This window comes from Ictalurus furcatus, chromosome 24, assembly GCF_023375685.1.
Source record: "Ictalurus furcatus strain D&B chromosome 24, Billie_1.0, whole genome shotgun sequence".
Classification (NCBI taxonomy): domain Eukaryota; kingdom Metazoa; phylum Chordata; class Actinopteri; order Siluriformes; family Ictaluridae; genus Ictalurus; species Ictalurus furcatus.
In genome coordinates, this window is record NC_071278.1 from 5,786,976 (window position 1) to 5,813,357 (window position 26,382).

At 41.8% G+C, this 26,382-nt stretch overlaps 1 protein-coding gene across 5 annotated transcripts in view; it reads right to left on the reverse strand.

Annotated features, from left to right (window-relative positions):
• ptk2aa (protein tyrosine kinase 2aa) overlaps positions 1–26,382 on the reverse strand; it is a 113,372-nt gene that overhangs the window by 78,430 nt on the left and 8,560 nt on the right. The window contains exon 1 of one of the 5 annotated variants that reach the window (XM_053613281.1): positions 14,672–14,736. The exons of 2 other annotated variants lie outside the window; for them this stretch is intronic. In XM_053613281.1, the coding sequence (XP_053469256.1) occupies positions 14,672–14,690 (19 nt within the window). In that variant the 5' untranslated portion in view covers positions 14,691–14,736. Of the gene's footprint in view, positions 1–14,671; positions 14,737–26,382 lie in introns of those variants that run through there. 2 more of the 5 variants (XM_053613275.1, XM_053613276.1) reach the window with 2 other exon arrangements.

Sequence of the window (26,382 nt, forward strand, 5' to 3'; positions counted from 1 at the left end):
CTTTCCTTCCTTCCCCTTTCCTTCCATTGCCTTCCTTCCTTCCTCCCTTCACCTTCCTTCCTCTTTCTTTCTTTCCTTCGCCTTCCTCCCTTCCTCTTTCTTTCCTTCCTTCACCTTCCTTCCTTCCTCTTTCTTTCTTTCCTTCACCTTCCTTCCTTCCTTTCTTTCCTTCCTTACTTTCTTCTTTCCTTCCTTCCTTCCCTCTCCTTTGCTTCCTTCCTTCCCTCTCCTTTCCTTCCTTCCCCTTTCTTTCCTTCTCCTTTCCTTCCTTCCTTCCCCTTTCTTTCCTTCCATTGCCTTCCTTCCTTCCTCTTTCTTTCCTTCCTTCACCTTCCTTCCTTCCTTTCTTTCCTTCCTTACTTTCTTCTTTCCTTCCTTCCTTCCCTCTCCTTTCCTTACTTCCTTCCCTCTCCTTTCCTTCCTTCCCCTTTCTTTCCTTCTCCTTTCCTTCCTTCCTTCCTTCCTTCACCTTCCTTCCTTCCTTTCTTTCCTTCCTTCGCCTTCCTCCCTTCCTCTTTCTTTCCTTCCTTCACCTTCCTTCCTTCCTCTTTCTTTCTTTCCTTCACCTTCCTTCCTTCCTTTCTTTCCTTCCTTACTTTCTTCTTTCCTTCCTTCCTTCCCTCTCCTTTCCTTCCTTCCTTCCCTCTCCTTTCCTTCCTTCCCCTTTCTTTCCTTCTCCTTTCCTTCCTTCCCCTTTCTTTCCTTCCATTGCCTTCCTTCCTTCCTCTTTCTTTCCTTCCTTCACCTTCCTTCCTTCCTTTCTTTCCTTCCTTACTTTCTTCTTTCCTTCCTTCCTTCCCTCTCCTTTCCTTACTTCCTTCCCTCTCCTTTCCTTCCTTCCCCTTTCTTTCCTTCTCCTTTCCTTCCTTCCTTCCTTCCTTCACCTTCCTTCCTTCCTTTCTTTCCTTCCTTACTTTCTTCTTTCCTTCCTTCCCTCTCCTTTCCTTCCTTCCTTCCCTCTCCTTTCCTTCCTTCCCCTTTCTTTCCTTCTCCTTTCCTTCCTTCCTTCCCCTTTCTTTCCTTCCATTGCCTTCCTTCCTTCCTCTTTCTTTCCTTCCTTCACCTTCCTTCCTTCCTCTTTCTTTCCTTCACCTTCCTTCCTTCCTTTCTTTCCTTCCTTACTTTCTTCTTTCCTTCCTTCTCCTTTCTTTCCTTCCTTCCTTCCTTCTCCTTTCTTTCCTTCCTTCCCCTTTCCTTCCTTCCTTCCTTCCTTCTCCTTTCCTTCCTTCCTTCCTTCTCCTTTCCTTCATTATCTCCTTCCTTCCTCTTTCCTTCCTTCCCCTTTCCTTCCATTGCCTTCCTTCCTTCCTCCCCCTTTCCTTCCATTGCCTTCCTTCCTTCCTCCCTTCACCTTCCTTCCTCTTTCTTTCTTTCCTTCGCCTTCATCCCTTCCTCTTTCTTTCCTTCCTTCACCTTCCTTCCTTCCTCTTTCTTTCTTTCCTTCCTTCCTTCCTTCTCCTTTCTTTCCTTCCTTCCTTCCTTCCTTCTCCTTTCCTTCCTTCCTTCCTCTTTCCTTCCTTCCCCTTTCCTTCCATTGCCTTCCTTCCTTCCTCCCTTCACCTTCCTTCCTCTTTCTTTCTTTCCTTCGCCTTCCTCCCTTCCTCTTTCTTTCCTTCCTTACTTTCTTCTTTCCTTACTTCTCCTTTCTTTCCTTCCTTCCTTCCTTCTCCTTTCCTTCATTATCTCCTTCCTTCCTTCGCCTTCCTTCCTCTTTCCTTCCTTCCTTCCCCTTTCTTTCCTTCCTTTCTTTCCTTCCTTACTTTCTTCTTTCCTTCCTTCCTTCCCCTTTCTTTCCTTCCTTCCCCTTTCTTTCCTTCCATTGCCTTCCTTCCTTCCTTCCTTCTCCTTTCCTTCCTTCCTTCCTCTTTCCTTCCTTCCTTCCCCTTTCTTTCCTTCCTATTTTTTTCCTTCCTTACTTTCTTCTTTCCTTCCTTCCTTCTCCTTTCCTTCCTTCCTTTCCTTCCTTCCTTCTCCTTTATTTCCTTCCTTCCCCTTTCCTTCCTTCGCCTTCCTTCCTTCCTTCCCCTTTCTTTCCTTCCATTGCCTTCCTTCCTTCCTATTTCTTTCCTTTCCTTCCTTCCTTCTCCTTTCCTTCCTTCCTTCTCCTTTCCTTCCTTCACCTTTATTTCCTTCCTTCCCCTTTCTTTCCTTCCATCACCTTCCTATTTCTTTCCTTCCTTACTTTCTTTTTTCCTTCCTTCCTTCCTTCTCCTTTCCTTCCTTCCTCTTTCCTTCCTTCCTTCCCCTTTCTTTCCTTCCATTGCCTTACTTCCTATTTCTTTCCTTCCTTCCTATTTCTTTCCTTCCTTCTCCTTTATTTCCTTCCTTCCGCTTTCCTTCCTTCCCCTTTCTTTCCTTCCATCACCTTCCTATTTCTTTCCTTCCTTACTTTCTTCTTTCCTTCCTTCCTTCTCCTTTCCTTTGTTCCTTCCTTCCTTCCCCTTTCCTTCCTTCCTTCCTTTCCCTTTCCTTCCTTCTCCTTTCTTTCCTTCTCCTTACTTTCTTCCTTCCTCCAAGCCTGCCCGTTGGACTTCTATGAATGAATAAATGGTATATTGACACATTAGACAGAAAAGAAAAGCTTTTGTAAATATGGAGATCTCTTCTCAGACCCTTGTGTCTACAAATCAAAATGAGAGTCACATGATCACGGCACCTAGTAGAAAGAAGAAGAAAAAACTGGGTCATACTCCAAGTGTAATAAACCACGCTCAACTGTTTGTTTATCCCCAGCAGTAAATAACAATTTACATCTAAAAACACAGTGAAATACGTTACAGTGTACGTTAGACCGTGTGATGGAGAAACAGCATATTAAAGGAAAACCTGGGGATTTCTGTGCAGCACATCTGTGTGCAGCACATCTGTACTGGACATGTGAACACATTTCAGTGAGAAAGGAACAGAAAGCTGCTCTCCGTAAACATACTGATAAAAGAAGTCCAAGCCGCTCCACCCATAAAACACATTTCAGATATAGGAATGTAATGCCAAGTGAAAAAGTTGCTCTCTCTGTCATTTTGTTGTTCTTTTCTCATCTCTCTCTCTCGTATTCTCCCTACTGTTTCTCACTTTTGTTCTTACTCTTCATCTGTATCTTACATTTTCTTTCTTACATGCATTCATTCGTTCCCCATGGTTTCTTCCTTTCCCCCATTGATTCGTCCATTCTTTCCATTATTGTTTTTTCTACAATACTCCATTCTTTATTTTTCCTTCCTTCATTTTTCCCCCTTTTCAATCCTTCCATCCACAACCTATCTTTCCTTCACTCGGTCACCTCCTGGTCCCTCTAAGCACTGTGTATTTCCTTCAGAGAAATGCAAATCTAGTTGTTGAACCCTTTTAGGAAAGGAAGAACGTATGTTGTAGGCTTCTAGATAGACCATTTAAAGGATTCCTTCTGAGGGACAAAACTAAAGAAGCCTTTAGGTTTCTATATTTAACTTCCACCTCAGTAGAAGGACAGAATAGTACAGCAAAAAGCAGAGTAACAAACTAAAAAGACCGTTTGGAGAGAGCTGGTGAAGCTGCTGCATCCATGTACATCACCATGTCGAAGGCTAAAGAAGGGAGGCTGTTTGCAGGCAGAGGCTGAGTGGTAAGTACGTGCACCATGAGACAGGTCAGGACTCTTTTTACAGACAGGATGGTCAGGCTCATTTCCTAAAACCTGCTATCACACACAGAGCACTACACCACCATATTAATGGAGCTGAACTTACATTAAGGTGCCTCAATTATTTATTACACAGACTCTCTCAGACTTCTTTATGAGGTCTGATATGGAGGCCTAATGGAAGGCAATTTCATGTTTAAGCTTAACCCCACGTTCACCCTGCATGCAATAAAGCAATAAAGTGACCATTCATTTCTTATGCAAGTTGAAAACATGGAAGTGACGTAGTGATGAATTAATGATTTTATGCAACACACTACGTGATAAAACAACAAATACTAATGGATTTCCTCAAACAATTTTTCCTATAACGCAGGTTTTCAAACATCCCTTTAGTTCCCCATTCTCATAGCTTAGGGTTCCTCAAGAATTTTTCAGATAACTAATGGTTCTAGCTTATTAGCTGATTACCACATTTTCTTCCACAGAGAACAATAATGATAATAACGATAAAAATAAAGATAATCAAGACATTTAGCCATTTCATTGAACCATGTGAATGGTTCACATGACCGTCCACAGCTCACAGGATTAGCTTAGCTATTATGTCGTGAAGATCTCTGACCCTCAGAATAGCTTTCCTTAATCAACTTCCATTACGTCTTGGCGCGTGCTGTGGTCTCCCTGGTGCACAGGCGAGGCGTGATATTTAATAGACTGATCACCGCTCTCAGAGTATGAACCCTAACCCCTGGACCCCAGATTGGCATATACATCAATAAGTGAAAACAAGGACGCTGACTCAGGGTCAGAGCAACACCCCGCCCGTCTGTTCGCCTCCCAGAAATCTGTCAGACTGGCTGAAACCCAAACAGCTGCTTCACAATCTGTCAGCAAGAGACCTTTCTTATACTCTCACATATTCTGTTTACCCTCCACCTCCATCTGATCCACACGGAAGGCATACGGCTGGTGAGCTTGGAAGTGTAACCGAGCTGGGGGAATACATGCTGAATACAAGCACGGCTTTGTCTTCGCTGATGGAGCGTTCGGGCTCAGACTTCAGAAAAGAAAACTGCTGGCAGTATGAGGATCTGTGCAAAATAACTCGATGCATTTATCCTAGAGACACTCAAAAGCAGTGAAGTGTTTATCTGACAAATCTTTAAACGACTCATCATATGCAGCAAGACTAACGGTTAGTCCTCTGGGAGCAAGTCAAGCAGATGTCGGGGAAAAAAATTTTAAAAATCAGTGAAAAAGTGCAGTGATGTGCCAGCAGGGATGCAGTAGTTCCACACGGCAAGTGTTTGGCAGAGCAGCAAGACAAAAAAAACCTCTTGCTAGTCCACCTGGGTTTTATAAGCGGGCCTAGTGATGGGCAGATATGGCATCTGGAAGAACTGTAGTTCAATTATAAATGGTAAGTGGTTTATCCAAAGCTTTACACTGTTTCTCATTCACCCGTTCACACACATACCAATGGTAGCAGAGCTGCCATGCAAGGCGCTAACTTTGGGTTCAGTGTCTTGGCCAAGGACACTTCGGTATGTGGAGTCATGTGGGCCGGGAATCGAACCACCAACCCTACGATTAGTGGACAACCCGCCCCACCACCTGAGCCACAGCCACCCAGTTATATTAACATGAAAACGAATGATGTATGAAAGGTCCTCAGGCATGAGCTACATGTAAACTGTTTTGCATTTTTTCCACTCTTATTAGGGGTGGGAATATCTAGCCACCTCATATTTTTAACCATTTTTATTCAACGTACCACAATGCAATTATAACACAAGTATGAATTATGTATTGTGTTGCATGTTTGTTTTTCCTCCTATAACATACACTATGATGTATCCCAGTATAACCACTTTTAAAATAAATTTCCAGCCGTTGTAAACACACTAGGCATAACGCATTTTCATTAAAAAGCTGTCAGAAGGAGTTTTGCTGTATACTAGATGAATTTTCACAATATTTACATAGTCAAAGGCAAAAATAAATAAATAAATAAATCCACATTTGAATGTTCATGCTCTCATGCTTTCTGATTATGTCATGTTATACTGTGATGCAGAATCAAACAAGAAAGAAACAGTTATTTTTCACAATTATAAAGTGAGCTAAATTTGAAGTCACTGTCCATGCTTTTTATTTGTTTATTTATTTATTTTTGAATTTCCCTCTTTTTGTCCCTAATTTGATCACCTACCAATTCCCTCCCACCAGCCAGCTCTCCTCACTCACTCAGAGAAAAGTGCTATCCACCCTCGTCCACATGCATGAGTTTCGAGGTGGCTCTCTTGGGCCTGTGACTGTACGTCCTGCCTGATAATATTTCCACCTGATAATCTTCTTCCCATTGCCAACATAACAGCTTTACACTACATACATACAACATACAATGCTATCACTAAGCCAATGCTTATAGGGATGCATGCCACCATCAGTCACATTCTATTGCTGCTTACCCATATGTTTACAACACCAAGATGTAGCGTTAGCTAATAGTAGGCAAATGTAAAAAATTAATTAATTAATTAATTAAAAAAATAAACAATAAAAAAAACAAAACAAACTAACAAAAAACCCCACTAGTGCATGAAAACCATGAGTGCAACTAAATACTCAGGTAACAATACAATTCTTATCTCAGTACAGATTCTACAAGACCTGGCTTTGTTAAATTTGTTAAATTATATAATATTATTATAATTATCTTCTCAAGTATTAGCAAGGGCAGAATCAGTGAATCCCTTGTTTTAATCAATCACTTGGGCTTATTTCAGGCTCAAACATATTTCACCCGTCTGCTCTCTCAAAGGATGCTGTGTGAAATTTTAGATAAAGTACAGCAAGTGACATTTTAATACACCACTTACAGTCAGCAGCAGCTTTCTCTGTGACCACAGCTTCTTTTATATTTTTCATTAGAAAGGGCCAGGTTGAGCTGCACTATTTTCTGTGACCTTCATAAGGCTGATAATTTCTCTCGGACGCGTCTCTTAGGTATGCTGCTTAACATGTTCCATACAATTATAACACGATTAACCAGGACAAACTTCTCCAGGTCTCTTAAAATTTTTGATTCCTGGTGATCAACCTGATGGTTTTCTGAACATACATACATATATATATATATATATATATATATATATATATATATATATATATATATATATATATATATAAAAAAAACACCTTTTCACAATACACCATGCAAAACATACAGCCGTGTCCTAATCGCAACTATATTTTAATACAGTGAAATTCTACGAAACAAGGAACACTCATTCTCGCTCAAGGTCGTTTAGCCCTTTTCCAAGTACAAGGTGCCAAAACTAATGCTTGATCTGGAAGCGTTCTGTGCTTTTCAACTAGGAAAATAGGTTGGGAGCGTGGAGATGATCATTTTGTCAGCATGAACCCACTCAAGCAAGTTTATTTTCATGGCTGTTGTAAAAACTTAAAAGAATAACAAAATGGAGCAAAAATTCAAAAGGTAATAATTCTTTTTTTTTTTTTTTTTATGCATTGATTAGAATTCCTCCCAGAATCCCTAATGGCAAAAATCAACTTTACATGCCACAGAGGCTATACAGCAATCGAGTGGTCCGGGTACCATTTACAGGCTAATAACAGATTCATAAATTCAGCTGATCAGGAATGCAGAAATATGCCTTCAGAATACATTTAAATACACTAATATTTTGTTGCACTGCCTTTAGCTTTGATTACGGTGTGCATTCATCATAGCATTGTTTTGACAACCTTATGCGATGTCAACATTTATTTGCGTCCAGAGCTGCCGATCTAGTATTGAGGATGGGAGATTCAAACCACTCCGTAAAGTCTTCTCCAGCACATCCCAAAGACTTTCAGTGTAGTTAAAGCCAGGACTTAGAGGCCAATTCATGTGTGAAAATGAATCCTCATGCTCTCTGAACCACTCTATCATAAGATTCATCAGATGAATCTTTGCATTGTCATGCTGGAATATGCCTGTGCCGTCAGGGAATTAAAAAAAAAAAAACTCCATCGACCTGGTGTGTTCAGGTACAGAGCTGACTTCATTTTATTACTGCATAATGTTTCTGAGCCTAGACCTGAACAATTTAAGCAACCCCAGATCATAACACTTCCTCCAGAGGCTTGTACAGTAGGCATTATGCATCACTTCATGTGCTTCCAACCTTATCCTGATGCACCCATCGATTTGGAACAGGATATATCTGGACTCTTCAGACCACATGACCTTTTTCCATTGCTTTTTCCACAAATCCAATCTTCATGCTCTGTAGTAAACTGAAGTCATTTTTTCCCGATTAGCCTCACACTGATTAGACTGATTTAATCACCGATTAAACAGCTGTTTAGTCCCAATCCTGTAAGTTCTTGTCACATTGTGCATGTGGAAATGCTCTTACTTTCACTATTAAACAGAGCCGTGAGTCGTACTGTCGATTTTTTACGATGTGACTTCCCCAAGCGCTTTAAAGACCTTCGATCACGATCATTTGAGATTTTTTTCCGATCGCATTTCCTCCGCAAAATTAACAGTTTGCTGCTCTCCGTCCAGGTTTTAATAATGCGTTGGACAGTTCTTAGCCCAATCCCAGTGACTTCAGCAATCCTCTTAGTTGTTTTCTTTGCTTGTGCAGGCCAATAATTCTTCTGACATAGTTGTTTAAAAAATGAGAAGCTACACATTGCATCAGTTAGGGTTAAAAGAATTGTTGCCAACTAAAACATAGCAAATCAGTGCGATAATGACTCAATCATAGGCTCTAAACTATTTGCTTAGTTAAATCCAAAGAGCGACCTTTTTTTTTTTTTGGCCAGGCAGTGTATTTCTCAAAGAAGCTTGAACCGCTAAACCAAACTGCTGTTCAGTGTACTGAATCGAACTGAATCTTAATTTACAAAATCGCTTCTGAATCAAATTGAAACCCAATTCATCATGAATCGAATCAATTTTCACACCACTAATATAAATGAACGCTCCTTGGGAGACATAATGGTCTTACTGGAAGATGTAACAAACTAAATAAGAGCTTGACTTTCTGAATGTGTTCAGAATGATTGTGAAGAGTCGATTCATGATTCATCGGTCTCAATCACGCATGTCTTGTCTTAATTGTAATCTAAGATAGAACGACGATGACTGACTTTGTACAGTTCTCATAGCCAAAAGTGCAACTTCACGAAGGAAAAAAAAAAATCCCTTCACAGTTTTTATTTTTTTTCCATTTAATAAAACAGCTCTCACCCCAAACAAGTACTGGCTCCATCAGCAGCACTGTGTCGATGAAAAAGTGAGAACTGTAAGGCACTCATTAGATCCCTCATTACCGTCCAGCGGCATGTTGCTGGCCTGAAAGAGCTAGAAACCAATAGCTCAGGGCAATTTAAGCAGCCGTGATTGATTCTCCTTTTGCGTTTGTAGACAGCGAGAGGCTTTGTTACTGAAGACAGTCTCCTACTTTGTGAGAGAGTGCACAACCCGGCAATTTCAGAGCCGAGTAATTACACAGGCGCACAGGAGAGCACAGGAAGAGTGAGTGCACACATGAAGCACGCCGTTGGTGATTTCATCAGCCTTTCATCGGCCAAGACGGTTTTGCAGGCAGAGGTTAAAACCTTCATTTTCCCCCCTCCCCTTCCCTTCCTTTGCCCTCGTCCTCTCACCCACTACAACAGAATGTGGATATTGAGACACAGGAATTCCCCTCCTCCTACCCAGACTAGCACTGCTGCAGAAGAACACCATGTGGATCTGTGGAGATACCACAGGACTGAGCTCGGATACTGCAGCTTCCCGTGTGTGTGTGTGTAGGTCGCAGATACACCTCAGGTACACCTCACTAATCATCGATTCGATCCATCTTACAAGCTCGATGTAAAACTCTCTGAAAATTACTATGTGCCAACCAGGATATGCTAACTGAATGCCTGAGAAGCTCAAGGTGAAATCAATGCCACTATCGGCTACAGCGATGGTCCTTTTAAAGTGCTGATATGACACAGCGTATATATTCAGGAATTATGTTATTCAGTCATTGGGTCTCTTTCTGAAACCTTCTGGGCTTTTTAAATAAAGATTTAATTTAAAATCTTTGGATTCACCCCTCCCTAATTTGATGCAGCCCTATCAAACTCTTACTTTAGTATGCATTCCTTTACAGATTTGTGTGTCTACAATCCAAGATCTCTGTTCTTGTCGAAGTGATGGAGCAATTCTTCAAATATCTGAATCACAATGGTGCTCTGTACTTTTATGGCCATGAGAGAGTTATTACCAAGCTAATGAAATTTTCAATATTAGTCTTTTCAGATAATAATGTTTAAACATACTGTGGGAGCAAAGTGCTTGCCTCCAAGCTAAGTGGTGCCTGTCCAAACCAAGCATTTTGGGTGACAGGGTGGTGTAGCAGTTAGTGTTCATACCCTACAGTGACCCTGAGCTTGGGTTACTGTCTGTGAATTTCTGTGTATGTCCTCCAGGTTCTCAGTTTCCCTTCACCTCCCAAAAACATGCCATTAGGTGGACTGGCTACACCGAATTGCCCCTAGGTATGAATGATGGTAGGTGCTCTGCGATGGACTGGCACCCCACATCCGGTGTGTATTTGACGTACTGCAGCTGGCAAAAAAAACGAAGAAAAAATTTCAGAGCATGTGATAAAGTCAGCTTAAATGTTATGGCTCAGAGCAGAGCCGTGGGCCAATTGAACTATGACCGCAGCACTGAACTGCCCTGTAAATTACAACGTCCGCCGTGCCATCAGTCTCTCTCCATCTCTCTCGCCATCCATGCAGGACGCACCACAGAAGCAGTAGGACCCAATTTCCCAAGATCCTTAACCACAGAGGAGTGCTGAACCACCAGAGCTCTGACAAGGTCAGGCGCCCGAGGCCAGCAGCTCTGCGGCTGTGTACCGATCCACTCGGAGGAAGTGAAGAGACGGGTGTCCTTCAAACAGCACAGATCAGCAGCTGCTACATTACACGTCATAACAATATCCAGGGTATTGAATTAAAGGATATTACTGTGACATTGCCTGAAATAGGACACTGCTGTCTACAGCAGAACGTTCGTCAATACTCCATGACTGAACTGCGCGATTTATTCCATTCACTCCAGCCCTGTTTTAGTCCAAGTTTAGGTGACGAGAAAATACAGCAATTTTAGTCAGCAGCTATTGATCTTTAGCTATAAAAACTACACATTAGACAACGCAGCAGATGTGTTTAACTAATATGCAACACAAACGGTCTTTCATCTCTCAGGGTATGTCCCAGAGGACTGTCAGAGTACATCTGACTATATTAAACAACGTTTAAAAATGAACACACCTACAACCATCTCATCATGCTGGAACACTGATTTCATGTAACTCATCAGAATGGGTAAATCTTCATTATGGATTTGTGACACACATGTGTGCGCACACGCGTTCGCACACACACCTTCCTCCTTTTGAGTATCTCTTTGATTCCAGTCATTGAAGGCAGGAATGGGGGTGGATGGTGTGGTGGTTGAAGTATAACTCATTCAAGAGACCTCCGACTGCTACTCCCACACTACCCTACAGGCTCCTAACACACACACACACACACACACACACACACACACACACACACACACACACACACACACGAAGCACCAGGCAAGCAAAAGTGAATGTCATTACCCGGTCCTGTGCTTTGGCGCCCAGTGATCTTTTAACAGTTACTTGAACAGCAAAGAAAATGACACTACATTTAACCGACTTGATGTGCATAAATACAACATGAAGAAGTCAACACAGCCAAAAGTGTTTGTAGCATTTGTCTAAGATGTGAATTCCTACATGAAGTTAAACGGTACATAATTTGAATTATGTACAAGCTGAATTTCTCGTAAGGTTTTGAGGACAAAAGTTGAGTTAAGGTATGTTCATACATACAGTGGTTTTATCACTGCAAGTCGCAGTACTATAAAGTCGCCAGTAGGCATTCCTACTACTGGTTGCCATTGTAACATTTATCAGTGGATGACACACCTAGCATTGTACTTTTGACAACAAACCAGTTTTCTTCTGGCTAAAATTCAACTTTCTGGAGGGATAGTGTTTGTACAGGTGCATCTCAAAATATTAGAATAAAGAATTTATCATACAGAAATGTCAGCCATCTGAAAAGTACGTTAATTTATGCTCTCAATATTTGGTCGGGGCTTTAATCCTTTTGTATGAATTACTGCATCAGTGTGGCGTGGCATGTAGACGATCAGTCTGCGGCACTGCTGAGGTGTTATGGAAGCCCAGGTTGCTTTGATAGTGGCCTTCAGCTCGTCTGTATTGTTGCATCTGGTGTCTCATAGATTCTCTATGGGGTTCAGGTCAGGCGAGTTGGCTGGCCAATCAAGCACAGTAATACCATGCTCAGCAAACCAGTCACTAGTAGTTTTGGCACTGTGGGCAGGTGCCGAGGAAAAGGAAATCAGCATCTCCATAAAGCTCATCAGCAGATGGAAGCATGAAGTGCTCTAAAACCTCCTGGTAGACGCTGCATCAACTCTCGACTTGAGAAAACACAGTGGACCAACACCAGCAGATGACATGGCACCTCAAATCATCACTGACTGTGGAAACTTCACACTGGACTTCAAGCACCTTGGATTCTGTTCCTCTCCACTCTTCCTCCAGACTCTGGGACCTTGATTTCTAAATGAAATGCTAAATTTACTTTCATCTTCCCCATGATTGTGGTTGTGTGTACTGAACCATACTGAAAGATTAAAGCCTCAGGAAACCTTTGCAGGTGTTTTGAGTTAATTAACTGATTAGAGCTCTTCTCAGGTCGACATTTCTGTATTATTAATTCTTTATTCGAATATTTTGAGATACTGGATTTGTTATCTCCATGAGCTGTAAGCCGTAATCATGGAGATTAAAACAACAACAAAAAAAAAAGGCTTGAAATATTTCACTTTAGGTGTAATGAATCTACAATATATGAAAGTTGCACTTTTTGTATTAAAATATGGGGAAAAAATGAACTATTCCAAGATATGAAAGTGCAGGCGCTTGACTGTCTGGGTCCACAAACCAATCTGGAATCGCAGGGAGCATGGCACATCACGGATCATGCGCGTTCTACTGTCTTCACTGCCATTGGTAGTCACTGCACCAAGTCGCTCCGAATTTAAACTTCAATTTAAACAAATTGAAAGTTAAACTTTTCTCAACTTTGTTGCGTCACTGGACACGCTCACACCTAGTCACCAACGATCGCTATCACAGAAGTCGGCAGCTCTCATTGAAAATGTATGGTCTCAGGTAGTTTCGTCGCGGCGAGTCTCTGTATGTCTGAACATAGCTTTAAACTTGGAGTATTACCCTGAAGCTATGTCTTATGAGTGATCACATCTTGTAAGCTAGCGAGGATTCATTTACGTTGTGTTAGCTAGCTGGATACATTAGCACCAAATAAGAGAAGTGTCATTTAACTTAATAAACAGTAATGTAATTGAACTCAAAAGTCAGATGTGCATGAGGCAGTAACAAGAAACAGTACCCATGTCAAGGTACATCACTTCACCAAAAAGTGCAGGAAATAATTCACACAGTTACATTCAAAAATACATATCGAATGTTTAGCAAACTGAGAAAATCTGCTTCCTATGGGTTTTTCCTGATGGATAAACCACTCGGAAATACCCATCCTATCCAGTGAACCGACTCTCTTCAAGCTTCTGTTAGTAAAACGTCACAAGTGTAACTGCGGTACACTTTGAGATGAGCCGTGTCCTGTTCGTGTGTAGGATCTGTGTGTTATAAATCACCGCACATGTTCACGGCATAGAATGTCAGTGGATCAGATCATGTATAATGTCAAGTCCGGTACCATAATCTGGTGTTTCACTCCAATAATGCACTCCAGACTGCACATAAACACACACATTACCTCACATATGGACACGGATATGAAATTAAGATAAGATAATAAGATAATACTTAGGGTTAGGGATGATGGAGAAATTGCATGATTCATAGCAGTTTTTTTATTACTATAATTACAACGTAAGTTACTTTATCAGCACGGCACAAACTGCATTACTCGCACACAGCATCGGTGTGCAATAAACCCTTTGTAAATAAATAGATGTTTACTGATATAATTTAACACTTCTCTGAACGATATTATTTTGTTATAATAACACCATAATTTCTATCCATCTCTACCAAAAATATCAAACCCTTTTTAGTATCTGTATTTTGCAGACAGAGTTGAAACTTTAATGTGACTATCACGTCTCAGAATTTCTCATCATGATCTCATTATGTGAATTCATGTCTATATTATCCATCCCTACCTGAAATGCAGTGCATTTAAAAGTCAATACTTTTTCCAAAAAGCAGGTCTTTACCGTGTATTTCATAACGCACACGTTACCTTCAGCGTCAAGACTTTCATGTCTCTTACCTACACTCCTATGGAAAGCCACAGCTGCTGAAATGCAAAAACATCAAAAAGACCGCTTGTTTTGTGAGAAGGACAAGTCTCCATCAAAATGTCAAAGAGAACAAAACAAGGAAAGCAGCATTAAACATTAACCAGGACAGAGAAGGATGCCGTGACTCGCCCCGTTAACTCCGTGCAATGCTTAAGAAACGAGAGAGGCTATCGGTCACGGTGACAGACTATTATTCACAGAGGTTGTAATGATGTAATCGCCACTTCAGCAAAGTAGATGTTACACACTCGATGGCGCCGAGCCAAAGGAGGACAGATGGACGAACGAAGCAAGAGAAATCATCTCACCACGGCTGGACTTTTCCCACATCTACACTACTGAAGTGAGAAATCTAACAGTGGTGACAATCAGAGCTGGAAAAAGCTTTCAAATCCACATGAAAATCACCTTAACTGTCTGTGTTTAAACTGTGAGAGACACACTCAATCCTTCTCCGCAACCACACGGTAAAGCCATGGTCATGCTTTCACCTATATTCAGATGTGTCCCTTTCAGTGTGGTGCTGAGTGGGAGGGGAAAACGCTTACCGTGGTATAGTCCTTCCATTAAAGATGAGAAATCCGTTTGCTTAGAAATCCACCCCACGGTATTATACGATCCCCCCAAACCGTGCTTCTATATATATATACACATACACACACACACACACACACACACACACACACGAGCACAGAATCCACGTTTCTGCACACAGCCTTTATATTCCACACGCCTTCACACTGCAATAACAGCAAAATCCCGCCATGCAGAAAAACCTCCCGGTCGCAGATGGACGTGAAGGTAACAGAGTGTATGCGTGTGTGGAGTTTGTGCAGCAAATGAACAGTCGGGAAAAGGGGAGAAAACGGTAGGGGAGGGGGAGGAGGAGAGTTGGGGATGGGGGCGGGGGGGGGGATAGCTGGCTCATTCAGTAGCAGAGAGGGGGGAGGAGAAAAATAGAAGGGGAAGAGCAGAAAGAAGAGAGGGAGGAGAAATAAATATATATATAAAACACACACACGGAGGGTGGAGCGCACTAGAGGACTCTAGGGAGACAAACAGAGCATAGCCTGGGGTTAATAAAAAAGACAGAATACAATGAGAGTGAGGGACTGAACGTGTAAAAGCAAAAAAACGTGGAAATAATGCTAATTAATGCCAACCCATAAGGAAAGATGGATGAGTGCAATATTACCAAAAGCCATCACTTTCAGTTTAGTCATTACATGAGTGAGACTAACACACATCTGTACATGTGTATGAGTGCATGAGAGAGAGAGACAGACAGAAACAGAGGTGGTGTTTGGGCCCCTGCTCAGACAGTCATATAAATAAATGTGTCATCTGCAACGGCGGTGTCTATGGTAACCAACGGAAGCCATCAACATGGTGATGGGCTCTACGCCATTACCAACCCCCAGCGCAAACCCACAGAGACACAACATAACAACTCAAACAAATTAAAGCAGATTAAAGCAGTCGGGTGTCCACGTGCTTCGCCAAAATTTCCCTTACTCACCCTCCTCTCTCTCGCTCGCGCCCTCTCTCTCTCAGACACACACACACACACACACACACAAACCTTTCTGTCAAAGAGTTGCTCATGCATCAAGAGAGCTGAGCTGGTCAGACTGAGTGGAGGTTTGAGAGAGAGAGAGAGAGAGAGAGAGACAGAGAGAGAGAGAGAGAAGGAGAGAGATAATATCAGTCTTCATGAAGTCTGCTGGAACGGGCCATACAGTGACGGATGACGAGAGAATAAAACACACACACACGGCTCGGGTTAAAGCGAGGGTGAGACAGAGCTTTGCACTGTGCGTAAGCAAGAAATAATCGGTTTGGTTGTGAGAGTAACTCCTCCTTCTCTTCCTCCTCTTTCAGACTGGATCTGAAAATCACATCTTCAAATCAGTCTTAAATATCAGCTGACATCAGGATTTTCCCCTCACCACTCTTTTACTTTTCATAATAAGTTATAAACTATTATAAGTTTATTATATGAATTAGTTGCTGTTTTTCCTCTTTCCAAGAGCAACTCGGAACTACTCGTATCTTGATGCACCTAATCTGAGCGAGACGGCACGTGCAGTCATTACTCTCACACCCTTTTCACTTCTTTCATATATCTAGTAACGATTTGTTTATTAATTGGTAGTTGAATATTTAGTAAATCTAACATTTGTTTAGGACAAATGTATTACTTCTCACTACAAGTGATCATTTGGGTCATTCAAAAATTCGCTCACAGCTTCCCAACGTTGTTTCCCCCTTTTTTCTCCTGTAGTCTCACTGAGCTTCAGGTGTGTGTGTGTGTGTGTGTGCCAGGTGGTACAATTTCTATGCACATTAGTCACAGTGGAGTGATGTGAAGGAGGGATAGTGGGGCTCTGTTTTATATAAATGATGGCTCAAGTGCAAAATCAATTTTTCTTAAATCAAAATGCATGGAGAAATGAACAGAGATCACGATGAGATTTTTGATCATTCGATGAAATGAAATCCTTCAAATTTGAGGTCAACTGACATGTCATACTGATTGATTTTGACATTATAAGAGCTTTAGTAAAGAAAATATTCACATTTGTCAGACTACAAGGCTTCTCTATAGCAAAATATGTCTTTATTTACAAACTCTACATTTAACAGATGAACCTGAAGATTCATTTAAATTGTCCTTATCACACCCGAGAAATTAAAATCATTTCCCATATCATCCATATATCTTTAAAATAATCGTAATGACGTAATTTGATAAATGCCAAATATAAAATATGACAAACTGTGTTGATCTCTTATAGTCAGTGTTAGCTCTTCATACGGCCTAATGCTTCTCACTTAACCAGCAGCATTAATCAACGATAATTAACACGAATTGTGGTGAAGATTAGAGCACTGCCTATTCAGCCATGCTCCAGCTCTGGCTCATCTTATCCCTAGCCTTCCCACAATGCCCTGCAGCGAGACAGAGGGGAGGATGGTAGACTCTTCTGTAAAAGCACATCAAAGCCGAGCAGCAGGAGACCTGTGACCTCCTTGCAGTATGGTAATGAATGAAATTGGGCACTCTACATATTTAATAAAAGCGTAAGATTCCAGAATAAATGATACTTCTCACTACATTGCTCTTTAAAGAAGAAATGACACGGGTGTTTGTTCCCGGTTTCTGGGAGCCAAACATTTGGTCTAAATAACATCCCACAGTGTCATAAAGAGCAGATGTAAGGAGGCAGCCAAACATCTTAATCCGGCATTCACAGCTTTTTTATGAGCATCTTCATTTCCTCAAAAGTCACTGTTCGACGGTCAACAGAAAGCGCCGACGTCCTGGAGCATTTCTGAAGCACATAAACAATGCATCAAAATCCACATCTGCAGATTAACCATCACATGTGGCTTCAGTTATACATTTCCACGTAAGTGTGTAATCTGCACAAAAACTGACAGCAGACGTGAGGGTTTAGTGAACATGAGGTGAGGAGAGTAAACAGGAAGGAGGCATGGTTAAACAATACAAACTCCAGAGACGGTATCCACAACACAAGTGCCCTGGTTTTTACCTCGCCGTGGCCATCGCTGAGCTTTAATTACACACAGGCTGCCACAGACACACTGCACAGTGCCAGAGAGCCCCAACATCTGCTACTCTCTCGACCTGATCCGGAACCAAACAGAGAAGACCTCAGAGAGGGAACGCTAGCCCTCTCTCCCTCTCCCATCCATCCATCTCTCCCATCCATCCATCCATCCATCCATCCATCCATCCCTCCCATCCATCCCTCCATCCCATCCATCTCTCCCATCTATATCTCCCATCCATCCATAGATCCATCCTTCTCTACCCATCCCTCCATCCATCCCATCCATCTCTCCCATCTATATCTCCCATCCATCCATACATCCATCCTTCTCTTATCATCCATCCTTCTCTACCCATCCCTGCATCCATCTCTCCCATCCATCCATCCATCCATCTCTCCCATCCATCTCTCCCATCTATATCTCCCATCCATCCATACATCCATCCTTCTCTACCCATCCATCCATCCCATCCATCTATATCTCCCATCCATCCATACATCCATCCTTCTCTTATCATCCATCCTTCTCTACCCATCCCTCCATCCATCTCTCCCATCCATCCATCCATCCCATCCATCTCTCCCATCTATATCTCCCATCCATCCAAACATCCATCCTTCTCTACCCATCCCTCCATCCATCCCATCCATCTCTCCCATCTATATCTCCCATCCATCCATACATCCATCCTTCTCTTATCATCCATCCTTCTCTACCCATCCCTCCATCCATCTCTCCCATCCATCCATCCATCCCATCCATCTCTCCCATCCATCTCTCCCATCTATATCTCCCATCCATCCATACATCCATCCTTCTCTACCCATCCCTCCATCTCTCCCATCTATATCTCCCATCCATCCATCCTTCTCTTATCATCCATCCTTCTCTACCCATCCCTCCATCCATCCACCCATCTCTGCCATCCATCCAATCCATCTCTCTCTCACCCCAAAAATAAACTAAAAAATAAAATTTTCAGATGCTTTTTTTTTTTAAACTCTGGCATGCAATTATAAAGCTGCCTGATGGGAGACACAAGATGAAAGAACCTTGAAATAAGATGAGATTTTCCTAATATGTAAATTACCTCATACATTTTGGCACCATCAGAAGACCCCATTACTGAAAACGCTCCGATTCTATCGGCCGTATACAGTCACATCAACTTAAAAAATGAAGCATGATACAAAACTTTTATGGCAAATCTGTGAACTTAATGAACCTATAGTTTCATTCTAAACAAGCCTACAACATCTATGTAGGGAATAAAACACGTGGGGACGTGATGTTACGAAACATGCTGGACGTTCGGTTAAGAAAATAATCCATGTTAAATACAATCTAATGATTATAATATGAAACTTAACTGCGAGCCCTTCATACATGCATATCATCATCATCATCATCATCACAGATCATTCTCAAATCTTCCTCCATATTTACCTAAAGCTGGCCATGTAATGATTTATAACACAATCATCCAGTTCCTTTTTAACAGAATTACACAACTAGTATAAATTTTTCATCCTTAAATCACCGCATCAGATCACAGGACAGTCCAATTTAAATTCCTCATGGATGTGATGTCACAGAAGTGATGAGCTGAGGGAAAACAGACTAACAGGTGTGAAGCCGCTGGATATCAGAACGCAAATGGATCTCTGCTTTACCAATGATCAAGACTTGAGGGGGGAAAAAAATAATAAAATTCAGCCACTCATTTTAGTCCAAGCTTAACAGCTTGTTCAGCACATTTTGACTCAAACTGCTTTTTGAGCAAGGCACAACATACTGCAGGGCGGGCTTTGCCAAAATGTAAAAAAAGAAATAAATAGAAACCTGATTACAAACTGATCTTCCCCTACAGCAATCCTGCACTTTTCAATATGCGTGCTGATCATGAGTCAGCTTTATCTGGTGTATGGGATTTATAGATTAGAAAATGCACTTTGCTGCTTAAAAGCATAATTAAAGGGGAAAATAATACAACCAGAACATTGTACAAGATGCGCCCAATATCTACATACCGCCAGATATTATACCACAATATCAAACTACACACATAGGCCGTTATCACAATATCAACTAGGTTTGGGACACTGAAGTACAACATCGTCTAGTCGTGTGGATGGATTAGAGTATTGTCAGGAGCTTGGGCATGGTATAGGATTTATCCAGTGTGTTTTGAGGCTGGAGGTTTCTCATCATCGCACTATATAAAAAACATACTACTACTGCCTTTATATAAAGAAAGGCTTTGCATTCTGTACATTATACAGGCAGGAGAACTCTCGATGTAAACAGTGCATGCTTGCTGTCCATGTTCCACAATGTCAAGAAGACAACATTTGAAAAGCGCCAACAGCAGCAACACGAAAGACGTGGAGAGACGGAGAAGCAGTCTAGTCCCAGACAAACCGCCACATATCCTGTTTATGGGGTCATATACAGCATACAAGTTGTACAACATGTATTTTCTCAGTTTAGTAGAACGTATGTGCACCTCTAGTACCGACAGACCAGCTTCAAAGGTGCTCAAAGACCTTGTAAAGAAAAAGCCCTTTCTTCAAGCGGGATCAGGAGCACAAACATTTGTGCATAGGATTAAGAGCATAAACCTATTTTCAGTTTTAGTATATTGCATCTTTTCATGGCACAGGTTAATTCTTTTGCTCAAGATTACACTACCATCAGCAATCATTCAGATTCAGTCCCTCTCTCAGTCTCTCGACAGATTTCACGTCAAAATTCCAGCAACGTTCTTTTCATCAAAACCCCTCCTAGTCCCCACTGAGACAGACGTCTATAGATACATAGAGGTTAAGCGTGATCGTGAGAGACAGAGACACACTGCACGTACACTGCTGCTTATCTGTTTCGGTAAACCTCTGCCTGCAGGCAGTTCACCTCTGATTAAAGAGAACCTTGTGGTGCTTGGCTGGGGGTGTAGCATAAACCCACAGCACCCACTAGTGGCTACTGCAGCTGTGCTTTAGCTTTCTACAATCTGTCAGTCTCCTCCGGGTTTATCCAGCTTCAGCCTTGCCAGTCACAAAGAGCAGCAGAGCCAGACAGCTCAGAGGCATGTAGCAGACAGTGAGGAGACCGAGCAGAGCTCTGTTGGAGCCCTGAGGAATTCACTAGGTTTAACTGGAAGTTAAGTACTTCAACAGGCTACACTACCAAGCTCCAGAAAGCGTATGCTATGCAATATATCACACCACCATCCACAAATAAGAACAGTGGAGTTAAGTATTATAATTATAAGGCTATGCTTTACAGTACATATACATAGTAATCACTGTAAATGGGCATGCACACACACGACAGGCAACGCTACAGTTTTCGGCAAAGCAACTGTGTCTACTACATAACAACAACAACACGGAAAAGGTTTTCATGAAATTTACTTACAATAGTAAGTCTAAGGATAAACATAAAACTACATACAGCTGTTACACACTGTGACTCCTTTCACACCTGGCATGAACATGAGTCTTGGGTGATCTGGTCATACAGTGCTAAGTACAGTGAACACGGTCCAATGTGTCTCGGATATGATCAGACTCAGACCACCTGCGTGCACTTGACCACATACGTAGTGTGAATGCAAAAGCATCTCGAGGCATCCTGGACAGCACAGAAGGACCACCTAATTGAGTGCATCATTGCCCTAGCTGGAAAAAAACGTAATCGTGAGACAGTTTGGATATTACACTGAAATACAGCACTCTCTTCCACTAGGCTAACGGATAAAGGCGATGCTATAACGGCAGAGAGGAAAGCATCTGCTTTTTCTAGCTCCTTTCTCGCAGTTACGTTAGCAGGCTACATCATCGAAATGTCAAACAGCCTATACAGGTACATGAAATTGTTGGTTAGCACGTACGCCTCACACCTCCAGGGTTGGGGGTTCGAGTCCCACCGTGGCCCTGTGTGTGTGGAGTTTGCATGTTCTCCCCGTGCTGCAGGGGTTTCCTCCGGGTACTCCGGTTTCCTCCCACAGTCCAAAGACATGCATGGTAGGCTGATTGGCATGTCTAAAGTGTCCGTAGTGTATGAATGGGTGTGTGAGTGTGTGTGTGAGTGTGCCCTGCGATGGATTGGCACCCTGTCCAGGGTGTACCCCGCTTTGTGCCCGATGCTCCCTGGGATAGGCTCCAGGTTCCCCGTGACCCTAAAAAGGATAAGCGGTACAGAAGATGGATGGATGATTTGGGGGACATATCTGCACAAAAACAAACCCGGTGGAACTGGGACTGATGTGAGGAATGTGTAAAAATGATGTATGAAATGTAAGCATTCATAGTGTCCGCTGTAAAAACATTTCGGCTGTCCGGTTGTGAGCCGATCGCTCAATGATGGATGTTAGTGCCGAGGGTGAACAGGGCCTAAGGGTTGGAACACCTTGTATTTTAAAGTCATCTAGCACAGCTTGCAGTCAATGAACCGGAAAGTTGTAGCTCACTGGTTAAGATGCCAACTGGTCAGAAGGTTATGAGTTCTGATAGGAAGGTCGGGGGTTCAAGCCCCAGCGCTGCCAAACTGCCAATGTTGGGCCCTTAAGCAAGGCTCCTGGGGCGCTGTATCATGGCTGACCTGCACTCTGACCCCAGCTTCCGAACATGCTGGGGTGGGCGAAGAAAAGAATTTCACTGTGCATATGTATACGCGATAAATAAAGACTCATCATCATCATTATTTAAAATCTCAGCACTGCCACCTTGGGCAAGACCCTTAACCATCAACTGCTTAGTTGTATAACTGAGTTGAAAATTGATAAATGTAAGTTGGTCTGGATAAGGGCGTCTGCCAAATGCCATAAAATGTAATAAATGTTACTAAAATTGGCACAATTGGCTTCGCTTGGGTTGTTTATTGCACAGGGCTCCCCACAAGGCTCCATTCAAAATAAGCCACCAAAAAAAATGCGACATCTAATCGGTGTACAAGATATTCACTAATCAAAAACCATATTAGTGAGTATGTGCTTTTTTGAGTGCCATAAAACGCTCCTGAAGCTTGCTGTGATACGTTTACATGCTGATGAAGGTGGTGGAGCTGTTTACCACACGCATCTAGGTGCAGTAACGCAGATCAGCGATCAGGTCACTCATAAAGCCCCTAGTGTTTCTGAGAGCAGAATGAGAGACAGCCGTGTCATCCTGCTAAACAAATGAGTTACAGTGGAAAGACCACAAAATCCACACAGATAATCTCCACTCTTTCTCTCCCTGCATTAACATTAACAATGTCTTGCAGTGACAGCTTCCCTACCTCTATTACTTCTTTCTCTCTCCATTACTCATTGTGGAGTAATTATGGGGTCTGAGCAGGACTGAGTCACATGCTCTAGTGTACGGGTTGTTGGGAAATGTGGAGATACTGATGTTTCAGGGAGAGATGAGGTGAGCGCAGATGCCCCAGAGACCTACTTTACACTGCGGATCATGTCATCAGAGAGAGAGCACCAGAGAGAGAGCATGAGAGAGAGAGCATGAGAGAGAGAGAAAGAGAGCAAGAGAGTGAGAGAGGGCGAGAGAGACAGCATGAGAGAGAGCGAGAGAGAGAGAGAGCACAGGCAAGACAGGCAAAAGTAGGCAATTTAGTTGACGCTAATCTTCGTTAGTGTTACCGTACTAGTGTTACTAATCTTTTAAAATCCTAAGCAGGAAATGACACTTGTTTATTTGACCCAATCAGCTTAATTGCAGACGCATTACACATACTGACACAAAAAAAATGTATACTTAAAAAGCAATACTAACATAGTTAACTCCTGTTATATATATATATTACATGTATATTACTATATTACATGTAAACTGATGGAATTCTTTACATTTTTTTTTTATTTATAATCTGACCATCATCTACCGACTATAGGAGAGAGTCTTTCTACATTTGATGTGCCATCATGCTTTGTGTGGTGGTCGCGAGACCAAATGTAGAAAGACTCTCTCCTATAGTCGGTAGATGATGGTCAGATTATAAATTTAAAAAAAATGTAAAGAATTCCATCAGTTTACATGTAATATAGAAAAAAGAAATTAAGGGTCTACAGGAAAAAGTTGGGGGGGCCGGGGGACTGCAGGAAAATACTGCTTTTACAGTACAAAGCTTTTAGGCCAAACATGGTATATTGTCCAGTATCAATGTGGTAATTAAACCTCCAGATTTGGCCAAATAAAGTTTTTAGGACAGAAAAAAACCACTATTGCAGTCATATGGTGCAACTGATTATGGACCCTAAGCGATACATCTTTGGTCAGTTAGAGCTCACTGGGTTCTGTGAAGGTGCATTAAGGCCAGGGTTATACCCGTTTTTAACGATGCATGACCAGCAAAAAAAAAACATCTCTCTGTTGATGAGATGGGTTTAATGGCCAGATATACCCATGTTCTCAAGATACTCATTATCACACCCTCTTCAACACCTGCCATCTTCAATGTTTACCTTGTTGTGCAAAATCAGAACATGATCAAAAGAAGGTATTTTGGCTCTAGCGCGCATTGCTTCTAATCATCTAGATGTACAAAAGTCATGCAGGCGAGTGAGTCAACAGTCGTGCTGCTTACAGAGCACAGTGCTCACTGACCATCATGCCGACATGTAATGCATGTTCATGTTACATGTTTTTTAAATATATAACAGTTGTAAGGTTAAATGGTGGACTGTACAACTAATATTTCAGAGCACATATACATGTAAACAGTTCACTGAAATGTGCAGCCAGAATAAATCCATTCAGATCGATAGAAAAATCTGAGTGTAAGCACAGCCTCTGGAAGTTTTCTAAGATGTTTCTCCATTCCTGGCTGATTAAAAGGAACATTTTTCCAGACTCTAAAGTAAAAGAAACCCTTCTTCAATGAGAAATGAATGTTAAATTGGCAGTATGGAAGCCAGATGATGAGCTGGACTGTGTGGCCTCCAGCAGAGAGGCTGAATCTACACAGTAGTCCAGATGATACGTATCATGCAAAAGAAGTATCATGCAGAGACGAAATAGATGGACTTGGACTAATGTGAAAAACTCAATAACCACACAAACATGCTGACTCTGAGCATTGTATCTTTTTAGTCATGCAGTCAGCAGTCTCAGTGGTGCAGTGAAACGCCTGCACAGTCGCTTCATTCATCATGAGGGAGGGCCGCGACACGGACGCACTGATGGATTCTCTCCATGTCTCTCGCTCTCTTGCTCATCCATCTGTCTGTCCTTCACGGAAAGCCACACCCCGAGACCATGGCCTTGCAAAGATATGAGACGGAGGTGGGGAAAGTCACACATGTACTGCCAGGGTGTTGGAGTGTGGAGTACAATGTGTGTGTGTGTGTTTTCAAAACCACAGACCAAGCAAACCCCTGAAGACATGGAGTGATACACGATGAGGTCATTTCCTCCCATTGTGTTGAAGACTCATGACTTGCACCAACACACTGGAATGTGTACTAGCTATGCTAAACACAAACTTAAAAGTGGAGGATGCAGATTCCTGCAAAATTTGGACATTCTTTGCTCCCCTTCTTGGGTAGAGTTTGGACGGCTGAAAGTGACAATAAAAATTCTGCAATTGTTGACACTTTATTTTACACCATCAAATGTGTTGTTAGTGCATATTAAAAAATAAATAAATAAATAAACAAACAAACAAATAAAGAATAGCTCTATGGCTCGAATAAATAAAGTATTATTACTGTACACGTTTAAATACCATTCATGAAGTTTATCTGTACTGAGGGGTCCATGGAATTAGTTTTCCAGTTAAACGGGTCCTTACTCACAAAAAGTCTGAGAACTTTAACTGAGCTTTAAACTGGGTTTTAGCACAAAATCAAATGTTTATGACTATAGTGGCACTTCCTTATATACCCACATTAGGTGTTATAGTAAAGTGAATATTATCTTGAGAAAGAATTGTGGAGAGAAAGAAGCGTGAGTGTGAGAGAGAGAGAGAGAGAGAGAGAGAGAGAGAGAGAGAGAAAGAGAATGACAGGGTGTTTGGAGAAGAGGAAAATACCTGTATGCTTTCTTATCTCCCCAGACACACACACACGCTGTAGTTTCACACTGTGCTGGACGAGCAAACTACAGATGAGCGTCTCATACCGATACATATAATCTCTACACACACTCCCATGTCTATCAAACACACTGACAGAGATAATGCCCTAAAGGATCTGACTGGACCTTTTGGGGAAACGTTGTCAAATGCTAGACATTATAAAAAGACACACACAAAAAAAAGATAATAATAGTGATTTTGTGTAAATTCTAAATGTGATTTAACTGTAAACAAGAGAAGTACATGATAAGTTCCCACTGGAAAATTAAAGACAAAAACAAACCCTCTATTAGGCCTATGTCATTTAAATTTCAGCACACAGTTTAATCTCGCTTAGTAAAATTATCACCTGGTTTTCAGATTCAGTTTCCTCTTGCAGCAGTTCCTTTTATTGATGGATCTTTAACGACTTTAGCAGAAAACACTTTCACAGCAAAAATGTGGAAGGACCTTTGTGGTGCAAAATGCTTACTCATGGGTTGTTTTTTTTTGGTGGCTCCAGCACACGATGGTTAAAGCACTATGAAACAAAAAGGGTTTTAGGGAACTAAAAATGGTTATTCAGGTACTGAATCCCGGACTATTCACTACAATATCTGCACAGTCT